Source organism: Colius striatus, chromosome 3 (assembly GCF_028858725.1).
Source record: "Colius striatus isolate bColStr4 chromosome 3, bColStr4.1.hap1, whole genome shotgun sequence".
Lineage (NCBI taxonomy): Eukaryota > Metazoa > Chordata > Aves > Coliiformes > Coliidae > Colius > Colius striatus.
The window spans coordinates 97,399,912-97,423,750 of NC_084761.1; the positions used below are offsets into that span (position 1 = coordinate 97,399,912).

General features: G+C 45.7%; 1 protein-coding gene across 2 annotated transcripts in view; it reads right to left on the reverse strand.

Annotated features, from left to right (window-relative positions):
• Positions 1 to 23,839, reverse strand: part of DDRGK1 (DDRGK domain containing 1) — a 45,345-nt gene that overhangs the window by 9,930 nt on the left and 11,576 nt on the right. For both annotated transcript variants that reach the window (XM_061994287.1, XM_061994285.1), the window contains exons 3-5: positions 14,132 to 14,238; positions 11,361 to 11,462; positions 1,194 to 1,316 (exon numbers count right to left, since the gene is read on the reverse strand). In XM_061994287.1, coding sequence (XP_061850271.1) covers positions 1,194 to 1,316; positions 11,361 to 11,462; positions 14,132 to 14,238 — 332 coding nt within the window. The remainder of the gene's footprint in view (positions 1 to 1,193; positions 1,317 to 11,360; positions 11,463 to 14,131; positions 14,239 to 23,839) is intronic.

A 23,839-nucleotide genomic window follows, 5' to 3' on the forward strand; every position in this document is an offset into this window, starting at 1 on the left:
CCACACACAGAAAGATCAATTTCTACTTGACAGACAGCTGTAGGAATAGGCAACAAACATTCTAAAGGGTGCCTCAAGTGGAACAATTTAATATTTAGGCTTAATTATAATCCTGTAATCTAGGATAGGTACACAGTTTTGAAGGAACTTTCAATAGAAAGCATGCATTTTGCACCTTAGGAAAGTCTCCTCACCACACACAACTTCTCTTGGCATGATGGAGGAATTTATCTTAATGAGAAAAGGTCCACAGTGAGAACTTGTGACTCATGTCAAGTGGTGTTGACTCACCACCAGCTCCTCAGCCCAAAGCCCCTGCTAAAGGGAAACCAACTTAAGAGAGTCACTTTAGCAGAGGAGCAAAACCAGAGATGGCCCTGAAAGAAAATGCTTATCATGAAATGCATGGGGCAGCTCCCATTTGGCAGCTCCAACACAAAAGCAATTTCAGCATTTGATAGCAATGAAAATGAGTCTAAGAGGTTTGCAGCAGCCAGAATCAGGATGTTGCTCCCCTAACAGTGGGATATTATTGCTGGGATATTATCTCAAGTATCACTTTCCAACCCCCACCCCCAGGCAGCCTCAGGAGGAACGTGCTAGAACACATGGATGAGGTTGAAATACCATCAGCCATTCATTTGAAACTCTGAGTGCAGTTTTCCAGCCTGCAACTCACAAGCACCTAAGTTGTGCCCTGTTATTTCTCTTAACAGGAGCCTTCTAGGACAAGAGCTTGATTCTTGATTTCACAGCAGCTCTGTTTGTCTAGAAAAGAAAATCAAACCTAAGCAATTCCCCCCAAGATATGTGGGTCCTGCCAAACTCCACATGTAGCCTTGCTTTCATCTGGCTCACTGAATGTGGGTAGGGCACAGCTGACAACAGTAAAAGATTATCAGAACTCCAGAATGAGTTTTATTTCAGCCCTTAGATGAAGGGAGGAGAGAACTCATTTCCAGAGATAAGCACTTGCCTCAGTACTCTAAACAAACTCATGAGCCTGGTATGAGGAACTGCAGCATTCCCCAGGAAATGCTCCAGGTTAACCTGGGCCATATACACAATTTAGCTTCCAGAGGACAGACATTTGTCTGACTCCTGCTTTCTAGTTCATTTTACATGAGACAGAATCCAGTCTAACAGACCTAACAAAGACAAAGGAAGCTGCAGTAGCAGCCTGACATACATACCTCTTCCTCTGTCATTGATTCTTCAACCCCTTCTTCTTCAACTACAAAACTCTCCTTCAGCTTCAGGTACTCTTCATACTCTCTCTTCTCCTCTTCTTCCTTTGCCTTCCTTTTTTCCTCTTCCTGGACAGAAAAGATGACAAGTGGTCAACTTGTTCCTCCCTAAGCAGTAGTAGCATCTTCTTTATCTGCAGTCTGGTTTTACGAGGACAGGCAGCTGATAAAACCTTTCTCAAGTGAGTCTGTTTGTCCTTGATGGCCTCATTAACTTCACAGGCCACCCTTAAGGTAGTAACCATCTCATATGGTAGTTTATACTTGCACACACTACACCAAAGCTGGTTCTTAAGAGGCCAGGGGAGGCAACCACTTATATAGCAACCTGCTTTCTCAATTTGCATGAATCTGTTTCTTGTGCAGATCCCGTGACAGGAAGGCCCTGCCCCCAACTGTGCTTTGATGCAACATCCACATTTTCAGCAACTGGCCCCAGTTCTGCCCTGACATGTGCAAGTGGAGTGGAATTACACTGCTGCCCATCAGTGGGTGAGAAGAAGCTGGCCTGAAAAAGAGTTGCATGTCAAATCTCTTTGTTACAAGGGTAAACCTGCTTCTGCAGGGGGGTTGGACTGGATGATCTCTGAAGGTCCCTTCCAACCCCTACCATTCTGTGATTCTATGACTACATGGATTGTAAAGAACTATATGAAGTATTTTAGGCATGACAAGGTAAGCTTGCATTAAAGAAAAGGGTTTAATACATGGTTGTTAACCAGAACCTCCAGGCTCTGCTTTGTTACTTGCAACACAAATACTTACAGTTATCTATCCTGAAAGAAATGTGAAGAGTCTTCCAAAAAAGAAATGATTGCCAACCCAGAATGCAATCCCAGCCTGAAATCACTCAACTGGGGACACCTGCTAGGTGATGGAGGATAGCCACACATTCACAAAGCAAAGCTGGCATGATAAGTTTTGCAACGTGACAGATTACTTTAAAAAGATGTTTCAAATAAGAGCAGGTTTGTAGTGGGAGCTCAGAAAGTTGCAGCTTGCCTTGACTTTCCTTTCAATTTAGGTTTGCTCTTCTCCAAAACACCTCACATGTGCAACTTCACACTGAGGGGAAAAACTCTCCTTACACAAAGGTGCCTTCCACTGAGAAATTAATGTTTGCAGAGCAGCTGGTGCAGTGAGATTCCACTTTGGCCTCTGGATGCTCTCACGTTGCAGAGGCTTGATTAAAGCTTAAAAAGATGAGTTCTTCACATTTCAGTGACAAGCTCTGGGCATTCTTTTACTGTTAGCACAGGAATGGATCTCTTAAAGAACAACTGTATTGATTTCTAAATGCTTGCCATGCTACATCTTGGTCACTAATGTGGTAATTGCTTCCTGAGATGGCTGGGAAGCAAACACATGGCCCATTAAAACAGGGTGAGACAGGAACAGGTCATTAAGTACATGGAAAAATGGCCATCTTAAAAAAGATGCCCAGGTAAGAACACAAGGAGGTTGCCCTTCAAGAAAAACCAAAGGGAAACTGTATTTGGCTTTCTGGGAGTTGTATTTAATCAAACTCCCAGAAAGCCATGAGAAGGAATGCTACTGACATGAGGAAAACAGGACTGAAAGGATCTTACTGGATGTGCAAAGTCAAAATGATTTTTGCCTCATGGAAAAACCTTACAGATCTGAGGAAGCTCCTGAGACAAAGCAAGACCATTTCTGTCTCATTCATCATCATAAGGATTATTAGCAAAAGCCCTACAGTAGGGTTTTTTTTCCCTTCTAAGCCCTACAGGTGCCAAGAACAACATAACTGCATTTGGTTTGGAAGGGACAGCAGTTGTTCTTTTCTTGTAAGTGCATTAAGCTTAATAATGGTCCTGGAAACACAAGGCTGAGGTTCTTGCCCTGCTCTGTTACACAGGTTGGAATTCACCAGGAATTGAAATGAGGAGAGGGAAAAAGAAAAGTAATCACAAGAGCTGAGAATTGCTTTGGCAAAGTTCAAGATGGTTGGTAAAAACCCATAATCTGGAAACCTTGCAACCCAGCTGGATGAGTCCCTGTGTGCCCTACTCTAGGTGGTGCTGCTCTGGCAGGGGGGTTGCACTGGATGAGCTTTTGAGGTCTCTTTCAACCCTTGAGATTGTCTGTGTGTGTGTGAGACAGTGTCCCATTTACAACTGAGAGCAACCATAACCAAGGACTCTTTTCCTGCTTCTGAAAGGTCTAACACCCAATTAACAAGACTCCTGGCTCCTTCACCTACTCAAAGACCAGTACCTTCAGTTTTATTAAAGCATAACAGCATGTTACTATCAGCACTTCCATCTCCAACATATGCAGAAAAGCATCTCTGTGAGACTGGCAAGGCACTCAGCTACTTGTCCTCATCTTTTGTGGTCTCCTTAAAAGCCAAGATGAGTGTTTTCCAGATCCTAAATGCTGATGCTATTGTCAGCAGAGCATTTTCAAGCAGCCTGTACCACTGCTTTGGGAGCTAAAGTGTTTCAGCCTTCAAAGCCTCACATTTCCTGGTGCTTGTAGCCTCTTCCATTGCACTGAGTATTTCCAGGAGCCTTTTCACCTAAGAACTAAAAATTCCAGCCACAGTTTGACATGCTTTACTACCTAAATTCACCTATGATTCCATTTGTAGAAAAAGAATGATTTAGGCAAGCTCTAAACTGGGTTAAATGATTCGATGAGATGACTTTGCATAACCAGTGAAAGCTGAGCAGCCTGTCTGTTAATACTTCTTCTCAGCTATTTTTCTCACCATCATCCTATCACTCTTTCATATGCCCAAGTCATGCAGCAGTTGTATGAAAGGTGCAGGGTCAAATTTAGGCAGGTTGCATTCCCACTAAAACCAGTCTGCATCTTCAGAGCCCAAGCACAGAAACACCCTCAGCACCTCTGGGTCTACTAATGTAACAGAGCCCAGAACTTGCTTCATGCAAGTCATACAGGGGCCACTCAGCTCAAATACAAATTTAATCACCCCATATCTTTGTTAGGCAGGTTTCCTTGCCCCTCCCATCTCATGAACTGCTGTGGAGTGAAGTGGTTAAAGCATGTGGCTCTGAGGAGAGGCAATAACTGAGGCAACTCCCTTCAAGGAGGGGTGGGGTGGAGGGGAAATCCCAGCACCATGGAAATTTGGTAACTGCAGATGCTCACCTTCAGCTGCTTGCCTTTTGAGGCAGGTTTGCTTCTCTCCTCCCCCCTTAATGTTACCCAAACTGGGGGCTTGTTACCATGTAAAGCTTTCTTTTGATCAGTTTACTGTACTGCATGTGAAGAACAAACTCTCTTGTTTCCTTGATCACATCTTCCTTCTCTCCTTTTTCTGACCATATGTCCACATTACCCTGGCTGGATTAACTCTACCTCTGCATACTTGCTAGGAGTCTTGTGTGCCACTGCATGGCAGAGACTCTGCCCACCAAGGACCTGGATTTGCTATGAGGCTCCTTTGAGATCGGTACCTCTGCTCACCTCTTGCCTTGATCATAATGATTATCTCCATGACATCAAAAACATTCATTGTGCCAGCTGCACAAGAGCCTAATCTTTTACAAGGTGAAACCCACAGCATCTTGAGAACTCTTAGACTTGCAAGTGGAAGCAGACCTTGATTCTTGGAATCACAAATCCCTCTGGAGTACTGGGATGCTGCTTCAGTAAGTGGCTGACTGACAGATGACAGCCTCTGAAGGTTTATCATGCATCACTACTTGTAGCAAAGGGTGAGGACTGTTACAGTACTGTCCAGCAAGAAGATACTGAACCACCACATCTAGCTTTTGTTGTAGTAACCCATTTAAAGTGACACTGAGACTAAATGATATTGGCCTAGAGAGTAAGTAGCTTTCCTACGAGCTTTGCCTAAGCAGCTTGTCTGGGGAGGAAACTGTTATTTGTGTGCTCTGCCAACTCTCCTCCAAATCAGATAAAGGACCAACTTGCTGACAAATAAATCAACTACAGGCAGTTTATTCAACTAAGTGGAAGAGATCTCATTGCTAGGGAGCAAACACTGGATTCTCCTCAACCGCTATCTCCTAACAGTCATCCCTTGTTTGTGGCTGTTTCCTTTACAGGCAGAATGAGAATGAGCATATTGGCTGCTAAGCCAAGTGCTTTGTGGTTCATGGACCAAAGAAACCCTCTTTGTAGAGCAGCCAGTTAGTGCAGGTTCTGCAGGAAGCAAAAAGGGACTTTCCAAGGAAATAATGTGACACAGAGCAGCTGGAGCTCTAGGATTCCTCCCCACTCCCCTCCCTGTTGAGACACATAATGAAGAGATACCTTTAGTAAGACAAAGCAGGTGTTCTCAGCAGTCCTCAGCCCCTCCAAATCAGAGCAGAATGAGTTCTCTACAAGCTTTTTAACTCATGCTTCTTTAGGAGAAATTAATTCTCAGGAAACTTACACACACACACTTGAAAACTCCTGTTTAAACTTAAACTGTGGAGCAGCCTCTTTCAGCCTCCAGAAATGCTTATGTGTAAAGAGTAGATATAAATGCCAAACAGGTAATGAAAAGCTCTGCTGAAAAGGACATGAATTCTATGTTTGCATAATGCTGCACACCATAACAGAACTCAACAGTCAACACTTGAAAACTTGGTGCCTATTCTTTACATCATCAAATATCACAAAGAGCCAAAACTGGAGGGTCTTAGCTCTCCAAAGCTTTGACAGGATCACCAGCATATCCTTCATTTCTAGAGTTCTGAAGATCCAGATCATTTTTCCTCAGGTATTTAACAGCAGAACTGAAAGCCTGCATGAAATGGTCTTAGTTTGGAGATGTTGGCCACAGCAACGCAGATCTCGTTTGAATGTACCCCATGAACAAACACCAGTCTCCACTCCTGCTGTGGCCTTTTATTTCACAACAGTTCAAAGCTTGCTTGCTGGCAGTTCCTCTGCTGTACCACAGCACGTTTCCAGAGCAGGCCACTCAGGATTTACAGCAACAACTCCCTGGTAAACTCTGCATTTCAGTCTGGAAATGCAGCTGTGAGCCCTGTATCTGCACAAGCAAGCCCAAGCTTGGCTGAGGGAACAAACTACCAAAATCCCTGTGCACAGGGGAAAATAAGAACAAGATCTTGTGCAGGCAACCTGCAAGGCTTTGTATAAAGACACTGTTTTGCAACATCAGAGGAAGTTGATCTCTCATTGATAAGGTGTCAGTTGGTAAACCATTTCACCACTAAAAAACTCCCTGAGTGAAAGGGAAATCCCCAGGGTAAAGCAGAGCTGAAGCAAAGGCCAATTATAAAAGGAGCTTCCTCACATGCAGAGCCAATCAGGTTATCACAAGGCTGGAAAGGAAACTTGAATTTAAAAATACATCATCTGGTCTGCAATGCTGAAGCCAAGGGGCAACCACATTTCATTTCTATGTGCATACAAATGTATTGCAGTAGAAGCAGGGGGCTATTTTTTCCACATGAAAATGCAAGATTTTAGCCCCTGACAAAATGCCTTGAAAGTTCAGCTCCCATATTTGTAGTATGGCTCTGTGGAGAGTTGCCTCAAAACAAATGGAGTGAGATATCCACTCGAAAGTGGGTTTCACCTGGCTCGAGAATTCAGCATTTCCACTAGAGCCTGTATGTGAAATCACTTGAGTGGGGGGTGTGTGAGAGGGTTAAAAGTTCCAGTGGCCTTATCAAAGACAAAGGCTGGGGAGTTCCTAGAAGATCTGCAAGCTGCAACATGATTTTCTGTCCTCCTCACTCGGTTTGGTTTCCCTCCTCATCTGACAGACTTTGAGATGGTGGTTAATGGTGTAGGAATCAGCTATTGCTGTTGGACAGGATTCAGCTGTTAGGTTAAGGCTGAAAGGAAACTCTCCTTTACACTAAGCCAAGCTCAGTGTTCCAGGGAGTTATAGCACAGTTCTGGCAGCACTTCTTGGGAGACAAGACTGAGAAGAAAGAAAGGTTCAAGTGAAATGTAGCTGACAAAGCTGGTTGTGCCTGTTTGGAGAGCTGCTGCTGTCACTATACCTGCAGAAATACTCTGATGGGCTGCAAAAGGAAGGGGAAAAAATGAAGCTGACAACCACAACTTTTCTCAGACAAACTTTAGTGATAAGCTCTACATTTCTTCTGCCTTGTAGGATTATATAAACTACAGAAATGTCAATAACCAAACTGCCTCCAAAAAATCATCCAACCTGCTCCTCTCTGCTTTGAATCTCGTGACTGTTGATCACTGCTTGAGCTGCCTTTCCTCATTTTGCTTTTCCACCTCTTAGCTTTATGTGGGCAGAGTATCATCACAGGTGTGGTCCCCACAACCCCCTTGTGACAAAGCATGACTTGTGGAAATGAAGAGTCCTTTAGAGGAATGTTTCAATGAGATTTTATCCTATACATTCCATAAAATCCACAACAGACCCAGTGATTCCCTTTAACCCCTTCCAGGGCCCCAAAGAAAGCAGCAGTATCTTCTGCCTCACACAATCACTCTGTAATGAGACAGAATCACAGAATGGTGAGGGTTGGAAGGGACCTTTAGAGCTCATCCAGTCCAACCCCCCTGCAGAAGCAGGGTCACCTAGATCAGGTCACACAGGAACGTGTCCAGGTGGGTCTTGAAGACCTCCAAGGAAGGAGCCTCCACACCCTCCCTGGGCAGCCTGGGCCAGGGCTCCCTCACCCTCACAGTGAAAAAAAATGGGTAAGATGTTATGACCATAAAGGCTGTGCTCACAGGCACACTAATTGAGGATCTAGTCACTTGTTTCCTCTCCTATCACTCAATCAAGACTAAAACACTGAAGTCTTGTTATTACTGTGCTCCCTGGAGCAGTTATTACCAGGCTCCCTGTAACACTGCTTTCTCTGCTGACTGAAGCAGGACCCTGAGTGATACAACCTAAACATGTACAAGTCTTGAATGGTTCTGTTTCCTTTTAAAGGCTCAGATGAAAACAGAGACTTAAAATTACTAAAAGCCACTTGAGGAGAAACATTTGATACTGTCAGACATGTTTACTTTGATTCACACTCATAATGTTCAGCAGTTACCTAATTACCAACCCCCAACTTGTTCACTTGAACAAGTGAAATGTTGAGAACACTTTCTCCTGAGTTGCAGAATAATGTTTGTGATGTCTGGAGGTTTTCAAACCCCACCTGGACATGTTCCTGTGTGACCTGATCTAGGTGAGACCTGCTTTGGCAGGGGGATTGGACTGGATGAGCTCTAAAGGTCCCTTCCAACCCCCACCGTTGTGTGATTCTGTGTAGCCCCTCAATGCACTGATAAAGACAACTGGAAAAAAACCCACCAAACAAACGAACACAAACAAGAAAAGGTTCAAATGACATGATTTAAAGTAGCCAAGGAAGTGATTGCCTCCAGTGAAGAGCAAGATTCAGGCATCTGAGCCATCTTCAAAAGGAAGTATTCCTTCAGACTGCTGGGCACAAAAAACCCCAAAGCCTTAGTTTATATTGTGAGCCTTTGAATGGAGGTGGAAGTGTTTTCCTGCACTCTTTACTAGGAATACTGAAAACAAGTAAGATTTTTCTCATTCAACCAAAACAAATTACTCAGCCTGAAATGGAACATAAGTGGATTATAAAAAATAAGAAGTCAAAGATGTTAATGAGCACTTTCTGTGTGAAAACTCCTCTAGTTAGAATTTCACCCTTGTTTGCTACTGAGCCTTTCAACCATGCCTGACTGGTCCTGATTAACCAGCTGCACTGCTAAAGCCCAGGTCAGACCCATAGGCAATTACCAGGATAACATCTTTGTCCTGGGCCACAGCGTCTTTTGAGCAGGTTGGCCAAGCTCAACTGCAATTTGCTTAGCAGTTACCTGCTGTGCTGGCTCCCACACTTGAAGAGATTGAAATTCTGTTCACTAGCCTCCTCTAAAGGCATTGACATCCAAATAATGCCAAAGTCCAGCTCTCCTGATTCCCTTCAGAATATTGGGGTCATTTGGTTCATTTCAACCAACTCTTCAGGGTTTCAAGGATACTAAAGTCCCAGAACCCTAGAGGAAAAACCAAACCCAACTCAACACAAACAAACCAGGAAACTTTACACCACTGGAAGGAAACTTGCCATCTCAGTTATCTGTTATACTAAGCCCTGAGGCACAACAGATGTGCTTGAGGCAGCCAGAGCTCACTGTGGCTTTTCCAAGCTGGAAGTATTAGGAGGAGAAACTGGCATTACAAGAGAAAAGCAGAGTGGTCACAGGGACCACAAGGCAGAAGCTGATGCAGCTGAAGCAGCAGACAGGGACCCAGAGGAAGCCAAATCTGACAGTTGTGCTGCTACAAAACACCTTGGCTAAGCACAGGAGTGGCTCAGACTAGCCAAGATCAACCTCAGGGTTCAGGCTTTGACCACTATCAGGTACTTCTAAATCTGTCCCATCTTTCTCAGGAGGACAGCTGGGGAATAATTGGTCCCCTGGAAGTTTGTTCAAGTTGTTTTACAAGTCAAAGTCTTGGACCTTGCTACAAATCCCAGTCTTGCAGTACTGACATCCTTCTCAGCCATTTCAATTTCTGAAATTCAAGAGCCTTCTCTTGATGAAAAGGAAAGGAGAGAGTTCAGAAGAGAAAGGATCTGGGGGAGGGTGGGTAATCCCATGGTAAATGGCAGATTCTACAGAAGATCTCATGGATACAATCTGTGTGCATAATATATGGGGGTAAAAACATTTCAAATTGATTTATCCTACTTTCCTGCCCCCAGCAGAGGAAAGGCAAACTTGCTCAAGCACCAGGGAGCATGCAGCTCAGTGTTAACCAGTAGCACCACTGAAGCAGCTCTGAAATGTTTGCCTCCCTCACTGACAAAAAGTATTCAGCAAAAGCATATTGATTGCACTGTACATGTTTTTCTGGGTCACTCCTGCTAACATACACCTTTGTGTGCCCAGTTTAGAACCTTTAATTGTGAAACATGTAGAGTTGTAGAATTACAATCAAAATCCTGTCATTTTACCCAACAGTTGCAGAATCAGCTGCTGACATCTTTCACTTTCTGCCCTGCTGGGTACAGCTGTCAGGCAGCTCAAATGAGCAGAGTGAAACAAGGGCCCAGCCAAGTTGTGCAATCTCCTTCCTTCATCAAAACTCAAAGCTGGGCAGAAGGTCCTGAGCAACCTGCTCTAACTGGACATGGTTTGAGGAGAACACACCAGATGGTACTCAGAAGTCTTTTCCAACCTACTTTTTGTTATGATTCTGTACTAAACAAACCTCTGTCAGACACCAAGCAAGCAACCTCCAAAGTTTCTCTTGTGACTAGGTACAGCTCCTTCCTTCATATACCTCCACTAACACAGCTCCTTCTTTTATATAGTTCCAATAACACAGCCTAAAGGCCAACTTTTATCAGATTTGTTTGGCAATATAACAAATTGTCACTGGCAGGAGAGGGAAGCTGGAGAGAGGCCAGCACAGGGCCACCAAGATGCAGAGGGGACTGGAGCAACCTCCTTATGAGGAAAAGCTGTGGGACCTGGGGCTGATTAGTCTAGAGAAGAGAAGGCTGAGGGAGGATCTCATTAATAGTTACAAATATCTAAATGGTGGGTGTCAGGAGGATTGGGCAACACTTTTTTCTGATGTTCCAGTGACAAGGGGTAATGAGCATAAGCTGAAACACAAAAAGTTAAACACATGGAGAAGCTGGGGAGGGAGCCCTGGCCCAGGCTGCCCAGGGAGGGTGTGGAGGCTCTTTCTCAGGAGGTTTCCAACCCTACCTGGACACGTTCCTGTGCCCCCTGAGCGAGGGGAACCTGCTTTAGCAGGAGCTTGGGCTGGAGCAGCTCTGCAGGACCCTTCCAACTTCCACCACTCTGGGATTCCTTGAGGCTGGGTTTCATTTTGCCCTAGACTCAACAAGGTGGGTGCTACATGTGGGTATTGCTGTTTGGAGCAGTTTTCACTTCTGCCAAGCACTTGGGGAAACAAAGCTGAAAACACCTGAGTGTCACTGTAATCCAAACCAAACAGAGCAGCCAGAAAAGGCAAATGAAAAACATACACAGTGGTGGTGAAAAGCAAAGGGAGTTCTGCTGATCACAGAACTTGGGTAGAAACAATCTCAAAGACAGTCTTAGTTGCAAGTTTGCAGCTGTAGACACAAGTGACCCCACCTGTCGCTCTTCCTCCAGCCGCATTCTCTCCTCTTCTTTCCGCCTTTCCTCCTCTCTTTTTGACTCGAGCTTCTTCCGTTCTTCCCGTTCTGCTTCTTCAGCCTAAAAAAGAAATCCCCCACCATTATGCAAGGCAAGCCTTCCTCCTCAATATGCAAGTTTAAATTTCATATTGTGACATTTTTGTATGTGTTATGTATTTATATGTGTCTTTACTGTCTTCCTAGATGCATGTTCAGAAAGGAACAGCAAAGAGATTAAGGGAAAACAACTGCAATAATGCTTCAGCATAATTAACATGATGAGTTTAGAAACTACCCTTCTCACTTCCACTGTCTCTATCTTTCACCCCAAGCTGTGCTGCCATTCAGGGAGATCTCAACCAGCCTGAGAGTTGGGCAAAGAGGAATCTCATGAGGTTCAACAAGGGCAAGTGCTGAGTGTACCTGGGGAGGGACAACCCCATGCATCAGGATAGGAAGGGGGTGACCTGCTGGAGAGGAGATCTTTAGAAAGAGAGCTGGCAGTGCTGGTTGATAAGACACTAAACAGGAGATAGCAATTTGCTCTTCTGAGCAAAAAGCCAATGGCATTCTGAGATGCATCAAGAAGAGTGTTGCCAGAAGGTCGAATGAGGTTCTTCTCCCTCTCTACTCTGCCCTGGTGAGGCCTCATCTGGAGTCCTGTGTCCAGTTCTGGGCTCCTCAGCTCCAGAGGGACAGGAAAGTGCTGGAGAGAGGCCAGTGCAGGGACACCAAGATGCTGAGGGGATGGAGCATCTGTGTGAGGAGGAGGAAAGGCTGTGGGACCTGGGGCTGTTCAGCCAGGAGAAGACAAGGCTGAGGAGGTGAACTTATCAAAGGCTGAGAGGGGGTAACCCATCAATGCAGATAAATTCCCAAAGGGTCAATGTCAGGAGGATGGGGCCAGTGTTTGTTCTGTGGTGAACAGTGGCAAGGGGTAATGGGCACAAGCTGGAACACAGGCAGTGCCCCTGGCACAGGAGGAGAAAGTCCTTTGGTGCTGAGGTGAGGGAGCCCTGGCCCAGGCTGCCCAGGGAGGGTGTGGAGGCTCCTTCTCAGGAGGTTTCCAACCCCACCTGGACACATCCCTGTGTGACCTGATCTAGGTGGGACCTGCTTTGGCAGGGGGGTTGGACCAGATGATCTCTAAAGGTCCCTTCCAACCCCCACCATTCTGTGATTCTATCTCAACTGAGGTTAAAGCTTGGTAAATACCTATGAGTTTATTACTACAGTGATATTAAGTAATATTGTGTCATGGCATTCCATTACTCCCCACTTCAACTTTAGTTAGAGGAGATTCTAAGGAGAGGAAAAAAAATGAGAGGGGAATACAAACTCTGTAACACCAAATACATTCAAATTGCTCATTAACCTGGGCAGAATCTCTTAGAGAAAATGAAAAGAATTGCATTTTCATGTTAGATTTTTAAACCAAACCCAGCAGAGTTTTGGAAAAGGGGGGAAAAAGAAAAGGGGTGTTGAGAGTATAGTTTAGAGACTTTTAAGAGTTGTTCTTCAGTCTCCTCAGGATGCTTAAATGTGAAAAGATATTAAGAAAATGAGCAGAACACATTCAAATGGAGGATTTGTGGCTTTGAATGCTTCAGAGAAAAAGACCCAAGCAAGGCATTTCTCTGTCTACATGGGAAAATAACAATCAGCATGTTTTAGAAAGAAACAAAAGATCCCTCATTCTACCAACTGATGCTTATCTAACTTCACTCAACTGTGCTCACATTTTCCACAAAAAAAAAGAGAGGCTGTTTAAAACAGAATGAATCTGGAAAGTGATGACAAAATGGTTAAAACATGGAGGAGTAATGGAAGTTTATATAGAAGTTATTCATCAAGGGGGTTTATTACCAACTGCCCTGTCTGCAGGGCAGTGTAGAACAGAAACTGGATTTAACTTTCAGGTGATACTCAAATTGTCAAGATGGGATTTCAGAAATGTTGGGAGTTTCATAAACCCAGCCTTTTGGTCAAATGGGTGATGTCAACTGTGCACTCCAGCCTCTGTTCCACAAATGCTCCTCAAGTTTTACCTCCTTCTTGTAACCCCACATTCCAAGTTAGAGAACAATACAGAGTTTGCAAAAAAAAAAGACATGGAACTAAAAGGAAATCATGCATAAATGCAACAGCATTGAAGTACTTTTGCACACAGATTGAAGAAAGAACAACTGAAAAGCTACAGTGTGTTCTTGCTGCATCCTTGGTCTCTGTTTAAGGGCCAAATTTCAACCCAAATCTGACTGTCTCATAGATTTGAGTAGATTACAGGGTCTGCTTTTCATCTCCTCTCATCCTCAAGAACAACAAACGTGGCTAAATATAGATAAACTCACACCAAGTTGTTGTTCTGTGACAGCACATGGGACACTGCACAGACCTGCCTACGGTTTCAGTCCCAGCTGCAGTGTTACAATGCTACGTGGGCTTGAGTGTATTTTAAGGGGAGACAGTACTGACATTAAGCTGTGGAAACATCCAATAAACAGTATTCAAGAGTTTAACTCCTCTCTCCTCCCCACCAGAGGAGAAAACAATGCCAGAGAACCTAATTGGAAAGGCAACCAGACACTGTTTTCCATGGCCCTCTTGGGATATGAAATAAAAAGATGAATTGACGTTGTAGTGATGGTGCTGCCTCTGCCCTTCTGGGGTGTCTGGCTTCCCCAGTTCCTTGCTGAGTGACTCTTTGGGCTCTGCTCTGGGCTCTGTACATGGCAGGGAAATGCTTACCTCTCTCTGTGCTTTTCTGGCTTGTTTCTCTTCTAATTTCCTCTGCTTCTTTGCTCCGATTTTCCCAGACACCTGGAGTTCTGGCACCTCCTCAGCATCATCTTCCTCTGTAACATTGAGTAAATGACAAATCTTCAATTGTTGGTAAAAAAAGTCCCTTTGAGAAACTTCTCTGCTTCCTAGGAAAGCAGCAGCAGATGGAATAGAGACACATAGACATTTCACACCAGGACTTAGTAGGCACAGAGTGGAAGTACCACGGCACACACACACACTGCAGCAAAGCCAGAGGTAAAAATGTCCTTGGTCTTTTGAAGGAAGCTGTTCATAGACATTTCATAAACATTTCTTGCTTTCCACAGTTAAAGTATATCCTGTCTCTCACCCATGAAATGTGCTAAGGGTTGTCATCACATCAACTGCTTAACAGGGACTTTCTTCCCAGTTACCTTTCAGCTTAGCACAAGGGTGGGATTCACATGCCTGAAGTTCTAGCCTGAAGGAACTAACCTTTAAGGGAGGAGGGGGGAAAAAAATAGAGATAAATCCCTTCAATGCAACTTGTGGGCTTGATTGCAACAAAAGTACATGTCAACAGTCCCCTGTTATATGCCAATGGGTTGTTTATGGAGATGGTTTCTGCAGCTCAAATGGTGTGCAAACGCATCGTGTTTCTGCTCACTCCAGGGCTTAAAGACTCAAAAGCATTGAAAAACTTGACATTTCCTCCCTGCCCAACGTCTCAGGAAGGTCTGGCCACTTTATTTGCTGATCTAAATTAGTTCTACAACACAAGGACTGTGGCTTGACCTCAGCACTCAAAGAGAAATCGTGAGCTCCCTTCAGGAAGCACCACACAGTTCACAGAGATTGCTGTGTCTGAATCAGATGGCACTATCAAAATGAAAGATCTTTATCACATGCATCCCTTTTGTAGGTGAAGTAATTGATATCTTGAGCATCCACAGTGCTGTTATGTTTGATGCTGACTTCAGAACCTCCTGCTTGAAGTCTCCTGGGTAATGAAAAGAGTAGCTCCTGTGATTTTCCTGGCATGCAGTGTTTAATGAGGGAGGGAGAAGGGGAGAAGCATGCAGGGCAAGTTCTTTCTCATTAAAGTTTCAATCCTCATCAGTGAGGGGAGGGGAAAAAGCCCCACACCAATTCCCCAGTCATATAACCTCTGAGCCCTTTATTTCTAAGACAAGGAGGAAAAGCCCAACACGTTTGGTATCAGTTTGATGACAGCCTGCAGCAGCTGAACCTGGAGCTGCCTGTACCATGGCATCACCAGAACTGGTTTGGCAGGGCTGGTGCCAGGATGTTTTTTGTAGGGACCTCTCTCTGGAGAGGTTAAAGCTGCTATTAAAGGAGCATGTGGATGAATGAGAGTCATCTTCTTGAAAGACTCTTGCTCCACTCATTGCAATACACACTATGGTACTATGGTTAAGCCACTGAGACACAGCAGCAGCAGCAAATGTAATTGAGAGCTGTGTAGGTGGCTCTCAAATAACTTTGCTGTTTTCAGGAGATGGAAGTTAATATGAAGCAGGCTGGGCTTCAGAGAATTACTGCTATCTGATTACTGAGATGATCAAAAGGGTTCCCTTTTCCTACACCACAAACAAAGAGAGCACCAGGGGACACTCAGACTTGACACAGTTGCTTCTACAATTTTGCTGAAGCCAAAAATAACTCTATTTCTATTTTAAACACCAGGCCAAGGGGAGTTCCAAACACAGTGGGTGAGGGACCCAACATTAGCACTTATTACACCAAAATTAACACTTCAGTGTTGAGATTATGATTTAGAAAACTATTTCTGGGAAACACCACAAGTATAAACCACCATCTAGGATACTATTCAACCTGAGGCTCTGAGTGCTTCTCAGATCTCATCTATATCAAGAGCTCCTGAGCCAGAGCTTAGGCAGAAGGCTAGAAAGGCTTTTAAAACCTTTTGCAGTCTTGAATCAAACTTGCCATTCCTCAGTAAATTTGCTTTCCTCCTGTTTGAAGCATTTGATGTAATCAGGTGTGTTTAACTATTGGACTCCGAGATCCTAAAGGTCTTTTGCAACCTGAAGGATTCTGTGATCATTTATGTATCAATTCCTCCAGATTTTCTCTAGTGCATGGAGTTACCTCCAACAACAGAGAGATGATTCAGCAGAGCTTTAAAGGTCATCAGTGCACTAAACCTGGATGCAATGACCACGTGCTACATAAACCTGACCAGGCTGAGAAGAATATAAGCACATGGTAAAAGGATTTACTGAATAAACAGTTATCTAAGTTATTACAGCAGAACAGCCATACCAACAGCAGAGTGGAGGTGAGTTTTCTTCACTATGAGGGTGACAGGGCACTGGAAGGGGCTGCCCAGATGGGCTGTGGAGGCTCCTTCTCTGGAGACATTCCAACCCAGCTGGATGAGTCCCTGTGTGCCCTGCTCTAGGTGGTGCTGCTCTGGCAGGGGGGTTGCACTGGATGAGCTTTCCAGGTCCCTTCCAACCCTTAAGAGTCTGTATCTGTGAGATGTTACTTATTTTACATAAAGAAGCTCTCATTTCAGCACCTTTCAATCACTTGTCATATCTCCCAGTTGCCAACACTGGTAGACCTGATGGGGTGTGGGGGGGTCAATCCATGGGAACATGCATTTCATCTGCCCTTGTGCTTCAGATGAGATGCAAGATGTGCAGCTCATTGTGCTCACTTGTGAAAGCAGCTTATCATCCCCCAGCCTGTAGTTGGTTGGGAAATCTCAACAACCTCAGACAGCATCATTATAGCTGAAGCTGAACATGTGGTATTGTTTAAAAGCTGGTTTTCTGTGGTGCTTTGTACAGTTTATCATCAGCTGTCTTAAAACATGGCAGTCCTGGAATGTGTGTAGGGTTGTGGCAAGAAAGGGAGAGATATTTAGTGTTCCAAACTTGGCAGAAGCAATTTTTCAGTAATGACTGCACACAGTTGCACCAGAGATTGCACAAGTCCTGTTCCTGCTCCAGGATAAGGGGCTGATGAAGAACATCACACCTCAAGGCACACAGGACCCTTTTCACCTCAGCTGCTTGGATGAGACGTGATGGGACTGCTTCAACCACAGTCACAACTCTACCAACAGGTCCTGGTCAGTCTTTTTACAGACTTTACAGAACATTCCCACCAGTTTCCAGCTCTAAGAGACAGAAAGCAGAAGCAGTCTGACTTTCAGTGATGTTTTCACATCACATGTGGCTACTCACAAGAAGTGCTTTGGGCACAGCCAGCCAGAGTAAGAGAAATGGGGGAGAAGATGCCAGGCCAAAGTAAACAGTTCATGCTGAAAGCAGATGACACAGGCATGTTGGATTGAGAACTGGCTGAATGACAGAGCCCAGAGAGGGGTGATCAGTGGTAGAGAGTTAAGTCAGAGGCCTGTGGCCAGTGGAGTTCCACAGGGATTGGTTGTGGGGCCAGTATGATTCAACATCAACAATCTAGATGAGGGGAGAGAGTGACCCACAGCCAAGTTCCTTGATGGCACCAAACTGGGAGGACTGGCTGATTCACTAGAGACTGTGCTGCCAGTCAGTGAGATCTGGGCAGGCTGACAGTTGGGCTGAGAGGAACCTCCTGAGGTTTAACAAGGACATAGTGCAGAGTCCTGCATCTGAGAAGGAACAACCCCCTGCACCAGCACAGGTGACCTGCTGGAGAGGAGATCTGTGGAAAGATAGCTGGGAGTGCTGGTGGGCAGCAACTAAAAATTAGCCAGCAATGTGGCCTCGTGAGCAAGAAGCCAGTGGCACCCTGGGGGCATCAAGGAGAGTGTGGGCAGCAGGGCCAGGGAGGTTGTGCTGCCCCTCTGCTCTGCCAGAGCTGCTGAGGCCTCATCTGGAGTCCTGTGTCCAGTTCTGGGCTCCCCAGCTCCAGAGGGACAGGGAACTGCTGGAGAGAGGCCAGTGCAGGGACACCAAGGTGATCAGGGGACTGGAACATCTATGTGAAGAGGAAAAGCTGTGGGACCTGGGGTTGTTCAGCCTGGAGAAGAGAAGGCTGAGGGGGGACCTCAACAACACTTAGAAGTACCTAAAGGGTGGGTGCCAGGAGGATGGGACCAGTCTTTTTTCTGTGGTGTCCAGTGACAGGACAAGGAGTAAGGAAAAAAAGCTGGGACACAGGCAGTGCCCCTGGCACGGGAGGAGAAAGTCCTTTGGTACTGAGGTGAGGGAGCCCTGGCCCAGGCTGCCCAGGGAGGGTGTGGAGGCTCCTTCTCTGGAGGTTTCCAACCCCAGCTGGACACGTTCCTGTGGCCCCTGAGCCAGGGGAACCTGCTGTAGCAGGGGCTGGGGCTGGACCAGCTCTAGAGATCCCTCCCAGTCCCTATAATTCTGTGATTCTGTGTCATTAACATCAAATAGATGCGTAACACCAATCACTGGGAAGGAATTGCTCCACACATGGAAAGGTGTGGGCATTCCTCAGAACACAGCCCTGGGGCTATACAGGCATCAGAATTTGGAATGATTTTCTTTTAAGTTTGGTAGCTATCCAGTTTAGCAACCGAGACACATTGGTCTGTTAATCTGAAGCTACAACCCCAGCTTATGCTTAGGACAGAAAAAGGACAGCAAACAAAGGGCATTAACCCTTTTGAGCAGAAGTCAAACTACTTGAAGAGCTGGTTTTGTTTCTCTCAAGTAAAGCCATATGGGCTGAGAAAGCCCACACACCTACCTCTTCCACACACCATCTGTGCTTGAAATGTCTCAAGGGCAGACACACATTGTGGATATTTTGATAACACTCAAGTCACTTTCTATATGACTAGTAGCAAGTCAAAATTAACTTTTGATTTAGTACTTCAGGGTATCAGCAGTCAAAATTTAACTGCACTAGAAAGGTTTTCCTACTGATTAAGCACTAAAATGATTTCACCTGCGACATGGATCGATACAGCTCTGTTACCAGCTGTTTCACAAGCTTGGCATCACATTGAAATGTTCCAGATCACAGAATCTCAAGGGCTGGAAGGAACCTCAAAAGCTCATCCAGTGCAACTCCCCCTGCCAGAGCAGCACCACCTAGAGTAGGGCACACAGGAACTCATCCAGCTGGGGTTTGAATGTCTCCAGAGAAGGAGACTCAACAACCACAGTATGGGGAGGTACAACATTTCATGAGAGGTAATCTGCTCAGAAAAGGTGCTGCTTATACTGCCAAATTTCAGCTCAGACACTTGAAATTAGTCACAGTAGTCATCAGTGAATGGAGAGAAATGATTACAGTTAGTTGTTATATTCCTCCCCCTCAAAACTAGCAGAAAACACACAAGATTTCCTTTTAGCTGTGAGATTTCAATGCTGGACTTAAATACCACACAAAGCAAGAATGGGCTTTAAAAAAAACCATCTCAGCATAGTTCTGTGCTCAAATATCTTATTTATTTCAACTTTTAAGACCCTTTTAATGTTTGTTTTATGGTTTCTTCCTCAATCACGATTAACACTCATGAAGGAAAACATGAGATTCTGATCCCAAAGCCTTGCCAAGCAAAAGAGGAAAGTTATAATTTATGTTGGAACCATTAACTGCTCGTTATCATTTTTATTTTACAAGCTAAGAGCACTTAAAATCTGTTGACTTTATCATTATCCAGTCTGTGTAAGTAAAAGGCAATTTAACCCAATGTTTGCTGCACTGGATGTTCTTAAATCTATGCTTAGATGTACAAGGCTAAAAGCTCAGAGAAAAAGGCATGTGAATGTTGGGATATTTAATCTTTTCTATGCTGCTGCCAAAAGTAGAGAGCCTGTAGTTTGTTCTAGTTAGAAACAAAACCTTTGACAAAACTGGTTCTTTTCATCCTGTCTGTTAAGACACATCCCATTTTTCAGCAACACCTCTTGCACCAAGTCAAGAAGTGACCTGTGTGGAGGATATGGAAGTGAGCATCTCTCAAAATTAAAACCTTTAAAGTATTCCTTGGACATCTACTGGGCTGCACAGACCCCCCTGGCACGTCCTTCTCTTTTGCCTTGTTTCCTTCTCTAACTCAACTTCACCTATAACACCTCCCAGAGGCCTCCAACCCAGAGGGCTGCCCACTGGTCTCTCTTTTCCTTGATGGCTTGGAGGTGGTTACCATTTCTTAGAGAAGTCTGTTTCTTTGCAGCTGCCCTCAATCATGATCTGCTGCCATCCACCAACAAAAATGTCAACCCCCTCAAATCAACGGCAGCAAGTTTTGGGCCAAAACACCACTCTGAGTGACACAAAACCTGAACTGCAAAACCTGTGTCTCACTGACTGCAAAAGGCACTTGGGCTGTGCATGCCTCTGTCTTTGCCCAGGCTCTTTGTGTTGTGTGCTCAGGCAGGCAGGTTTCCTCACTCCATGTTTTTACAAAGTCACTGTTGGAAATGACATGGAACAGTCCTTCAAGCACAGACATTTGCTTGAGATCATCATCCTTGTTTTCACCACTGTGTGGGATCAAGATGACCCAACCACAGATGCTGTTTTAAGTTCATCCCCATGAGTTCCTTGTCACTTTTGTGCAAATATCAGATTGTCTGGGTCACTTGCTGCTCCAAGAAGCAAGAAATGTAGTGTCAAGAAAAGTACAAACTTCACTGCAGAGCTCTTGGTAGTGTTCAAGGCACAAGGAGCAGGTTTGGAAGTGGAAGCTCAACTGGAGAACTGGATGAGTGCTTTTTCTGCCCAGGACCAGTAACCAAATAAAAGCTCTCAACAAAACATCTTTACATGTACCCAAAGCTGATCAAGGTCCAGCTGGAGAGCAGTGAAGACTGGAGTTTCTCTGAGGTCAGTATTGGGACTGGTGCTGTTTAAGATCTTTGTCAGCAACATGGACAGTGGGACTGAGAGCAGCCTCAGCATGTTTGCCAATGGCACCAAGCTGTGTGGGGCAGTCATCAGGTTGGAGGGAAGGGATGGCATCCAGAGGGACCTGGACAGGCTGGAGAGGTGGATCTGTGCACACCTCATGAGGTTCAGCAAGGCCAAGTGAAAGGTCCCTGGGTCAGGGCATTCCCTGGTGTCAGTACAGGCTGGGGGATGAAGGGATTGAGAGCAGATCAAGGGAGAAGGACTTAGAACACCAATCATGCCCTGGGCTGTATCACCAGCAGCATGGGCAGCAGGTCCAGGGAGGGAATTCTCCTCCTCTCCCCTGCTCTGGTGAGAACCTCCTGCAGTGCTGCCTCCAGCTCTGGGGCACCAACATCAGGGCATGGAGCTGTTGGAGCAAGTCCAGAGGAGGCAACAGAGATGATCAGAGGGCTGGAGCCCCTCTGCTGTGGAGACAGGTTGAAAGAGCTGGGGGTGTTCAGCCTGGAGAAGAGAAGGCTCTGGGGAGACCTTAGAGCAGCCTCCAGTCCCTAAAGGGGCCAGAGAGGGACTTTGTACAGGAGCCTGGAGTAACAGGACAAGGGGTGATGGCTCCAGACTGACAGAGGGGAAAGTGAGATGAGATGTCAGGAAGAAGTTCTTCCCTGTGAGGGTGGTGAGGTCCTGGCCCAGGCTGCCCAGAGAGGCTGTGGCTACCTCATCCCTGGAAGTGTCCAAGGGCAGGTTGGATGGGGCTGGGAGCAACCTGGGCTGGTAGAAGGTGTCCCTGCCCATGGCAGGGGGTTGGAACCAGATGAGCTTTAAGGTCCTTTGCAGCCCCAACCACTCTATGACTCTATGGATGCACTAAGGTCATCAGTCAGGCACAAACAAGAGGAAAACACTCTCTCCTCAGTCAATAAACAGCAAAGTGGCTAATGCTGCTTATTCACATTGTCCCATGCCCCAAACAACCCTCAACACGACTTCAGTTTATGCCCTTTCCCCTGCTTCCTTTCACTGCTTAGCTTGGCCTCTCCTGCCCTAAATGGGTAATTCCTGAAATCCACACAGATCTCTGCCTTGCAGTGAGTTTATTCTCATCTTGGCTGTGGTCAGCCCCACAAAGTAACCTCTGTCTGGGTTGAATTTAAATTAAGATACAACAGAGCTAACAAGTCAGCTGTCTGGGGTAGCAGAAGCAATGTAACCACATGGATACAAAACTCTCCTTCCAGCCTCCTTTCCCACAGGGGAAGGCATAGACATCCTGCTACAGTATGCAGCACAGATGTCCTCTGAGGCACACAGACTTTAACTGGGGTTGCCTAGATGGCACAGGGCTGCAGGGAAGACAGTAGTGTTACAAGTAGAATGATTTTGGGGCGATATAAACCACTCAAACCCTGTTTTTTTCCTAAAGGCAGCCTGGAACAGAGCTCAGGGGAGCAGAGCTCAGGGGTCTCAGTCATTTTCATAATTACTTTGTCACCCATGAAAAAAACAAACATCTCCCCAGCAATCTTTGGTCATGAGAGGTTATTAATAGACATTGATGTTCTCACAACATCAGCTAACCACTGAAAGTCATTACTCAGGCAGCTGGCTAGCAGTACCTGCCCCCATGGCACGGCCCAGCCCACATCAAAGGCCTGAAGAAGGAACCTACGTGGGCTGTGTGGGCTGCAGCTCTGGTAGGAAAGCTGAGGCATTTAGAGCTTCAACATTTGTTTTCTGACTGTGACAACCTGCAAGTAATTTAGGTGTCTTAGTCCAACTCACTGAGGAAGAATTATAACGTGGCACTGGGTGTAGAGGTGAGTATTGGAAAGAATCATCTGCTGTCCTTGTCTGTATGAAATACCTCCTTACCCAGGCTTGCAGGTAAATCAACCTCATGAATACTTACAAGTACTTGTAGGGTGGATTGTAGGGTTTTTTCTGTTGTCTTCAGTTCCAGGACAAGGGGTAATGGACAGAAGCTGAAACACAGGAAGCTCCACAGGCACGGGAGGAGAAACTCCTTTGGTGCTGAGGGGAGGGAGCCCTGGCCCAGGCTGCCCAGGGAGGGTGTGGAGGCTCCTTCTCAGGAGGTTTCCAACCCCACCTGGACATGTCCCTGTGCCCCCTGAGCCAGGGGAAGCTGCTTTAGCAGGGGCTGGGGCTGCAGCAGCTCTGTAGAACTCTTCCAACCTCCACCATTCTGTCATTCTAAATAAGATCAACCAAAGCCAGGCCATACTGTTCAGCTTTTGAGCCATCACCAACCTAACACAGGGACACTCGGATGCACTAGGAAGAACTTTAGGAAGGTCTTTTCCCCTCAGAGGGGTGTCAGCCCCTGGCCCAAGCTGCCCAGGGAGCTGGGGGAGTCCCCATCCCTGGAGGGATCCCAAAGCCGTGGAGCTGAGGTGCTGAGGGCCCTGGGGTAGTGCTGGGCTGGGCAGGGTGAGGGCAGGGCTGGGACTGCAGGAGCTTCAAGGGCTTTTCCAAACAAAAGAATTCCATAATTCCAAGGGACAATAAAAGTTATCAAGGTTTTGATCCTCATGCCACAGTTTGTTTTGCCCTTTTTCCTCCCCCCCCTCCATCAGTCTGTGAGAGATTTGAGTACTGGCACACTGCAACAGCTTGGCACAGGTAGCAGAAACTAGGGGCTACTATTGTACCCTTGACACTTACTTTCTCATTCTGGAATTGAAATCTGATTGTTAGATGGAAAACAGAAAACCCTCACGTTAACCACAACCCCAAAGGCTGCAAGTGTTGCTTTGAGGATGACCCTAGAGTCAGCAGAACCAGCTTGCAAGAGGCAGAACACTTTGGTGATAACAGCAGCTCCTACCTGACTCCTGTGCCTGTAGT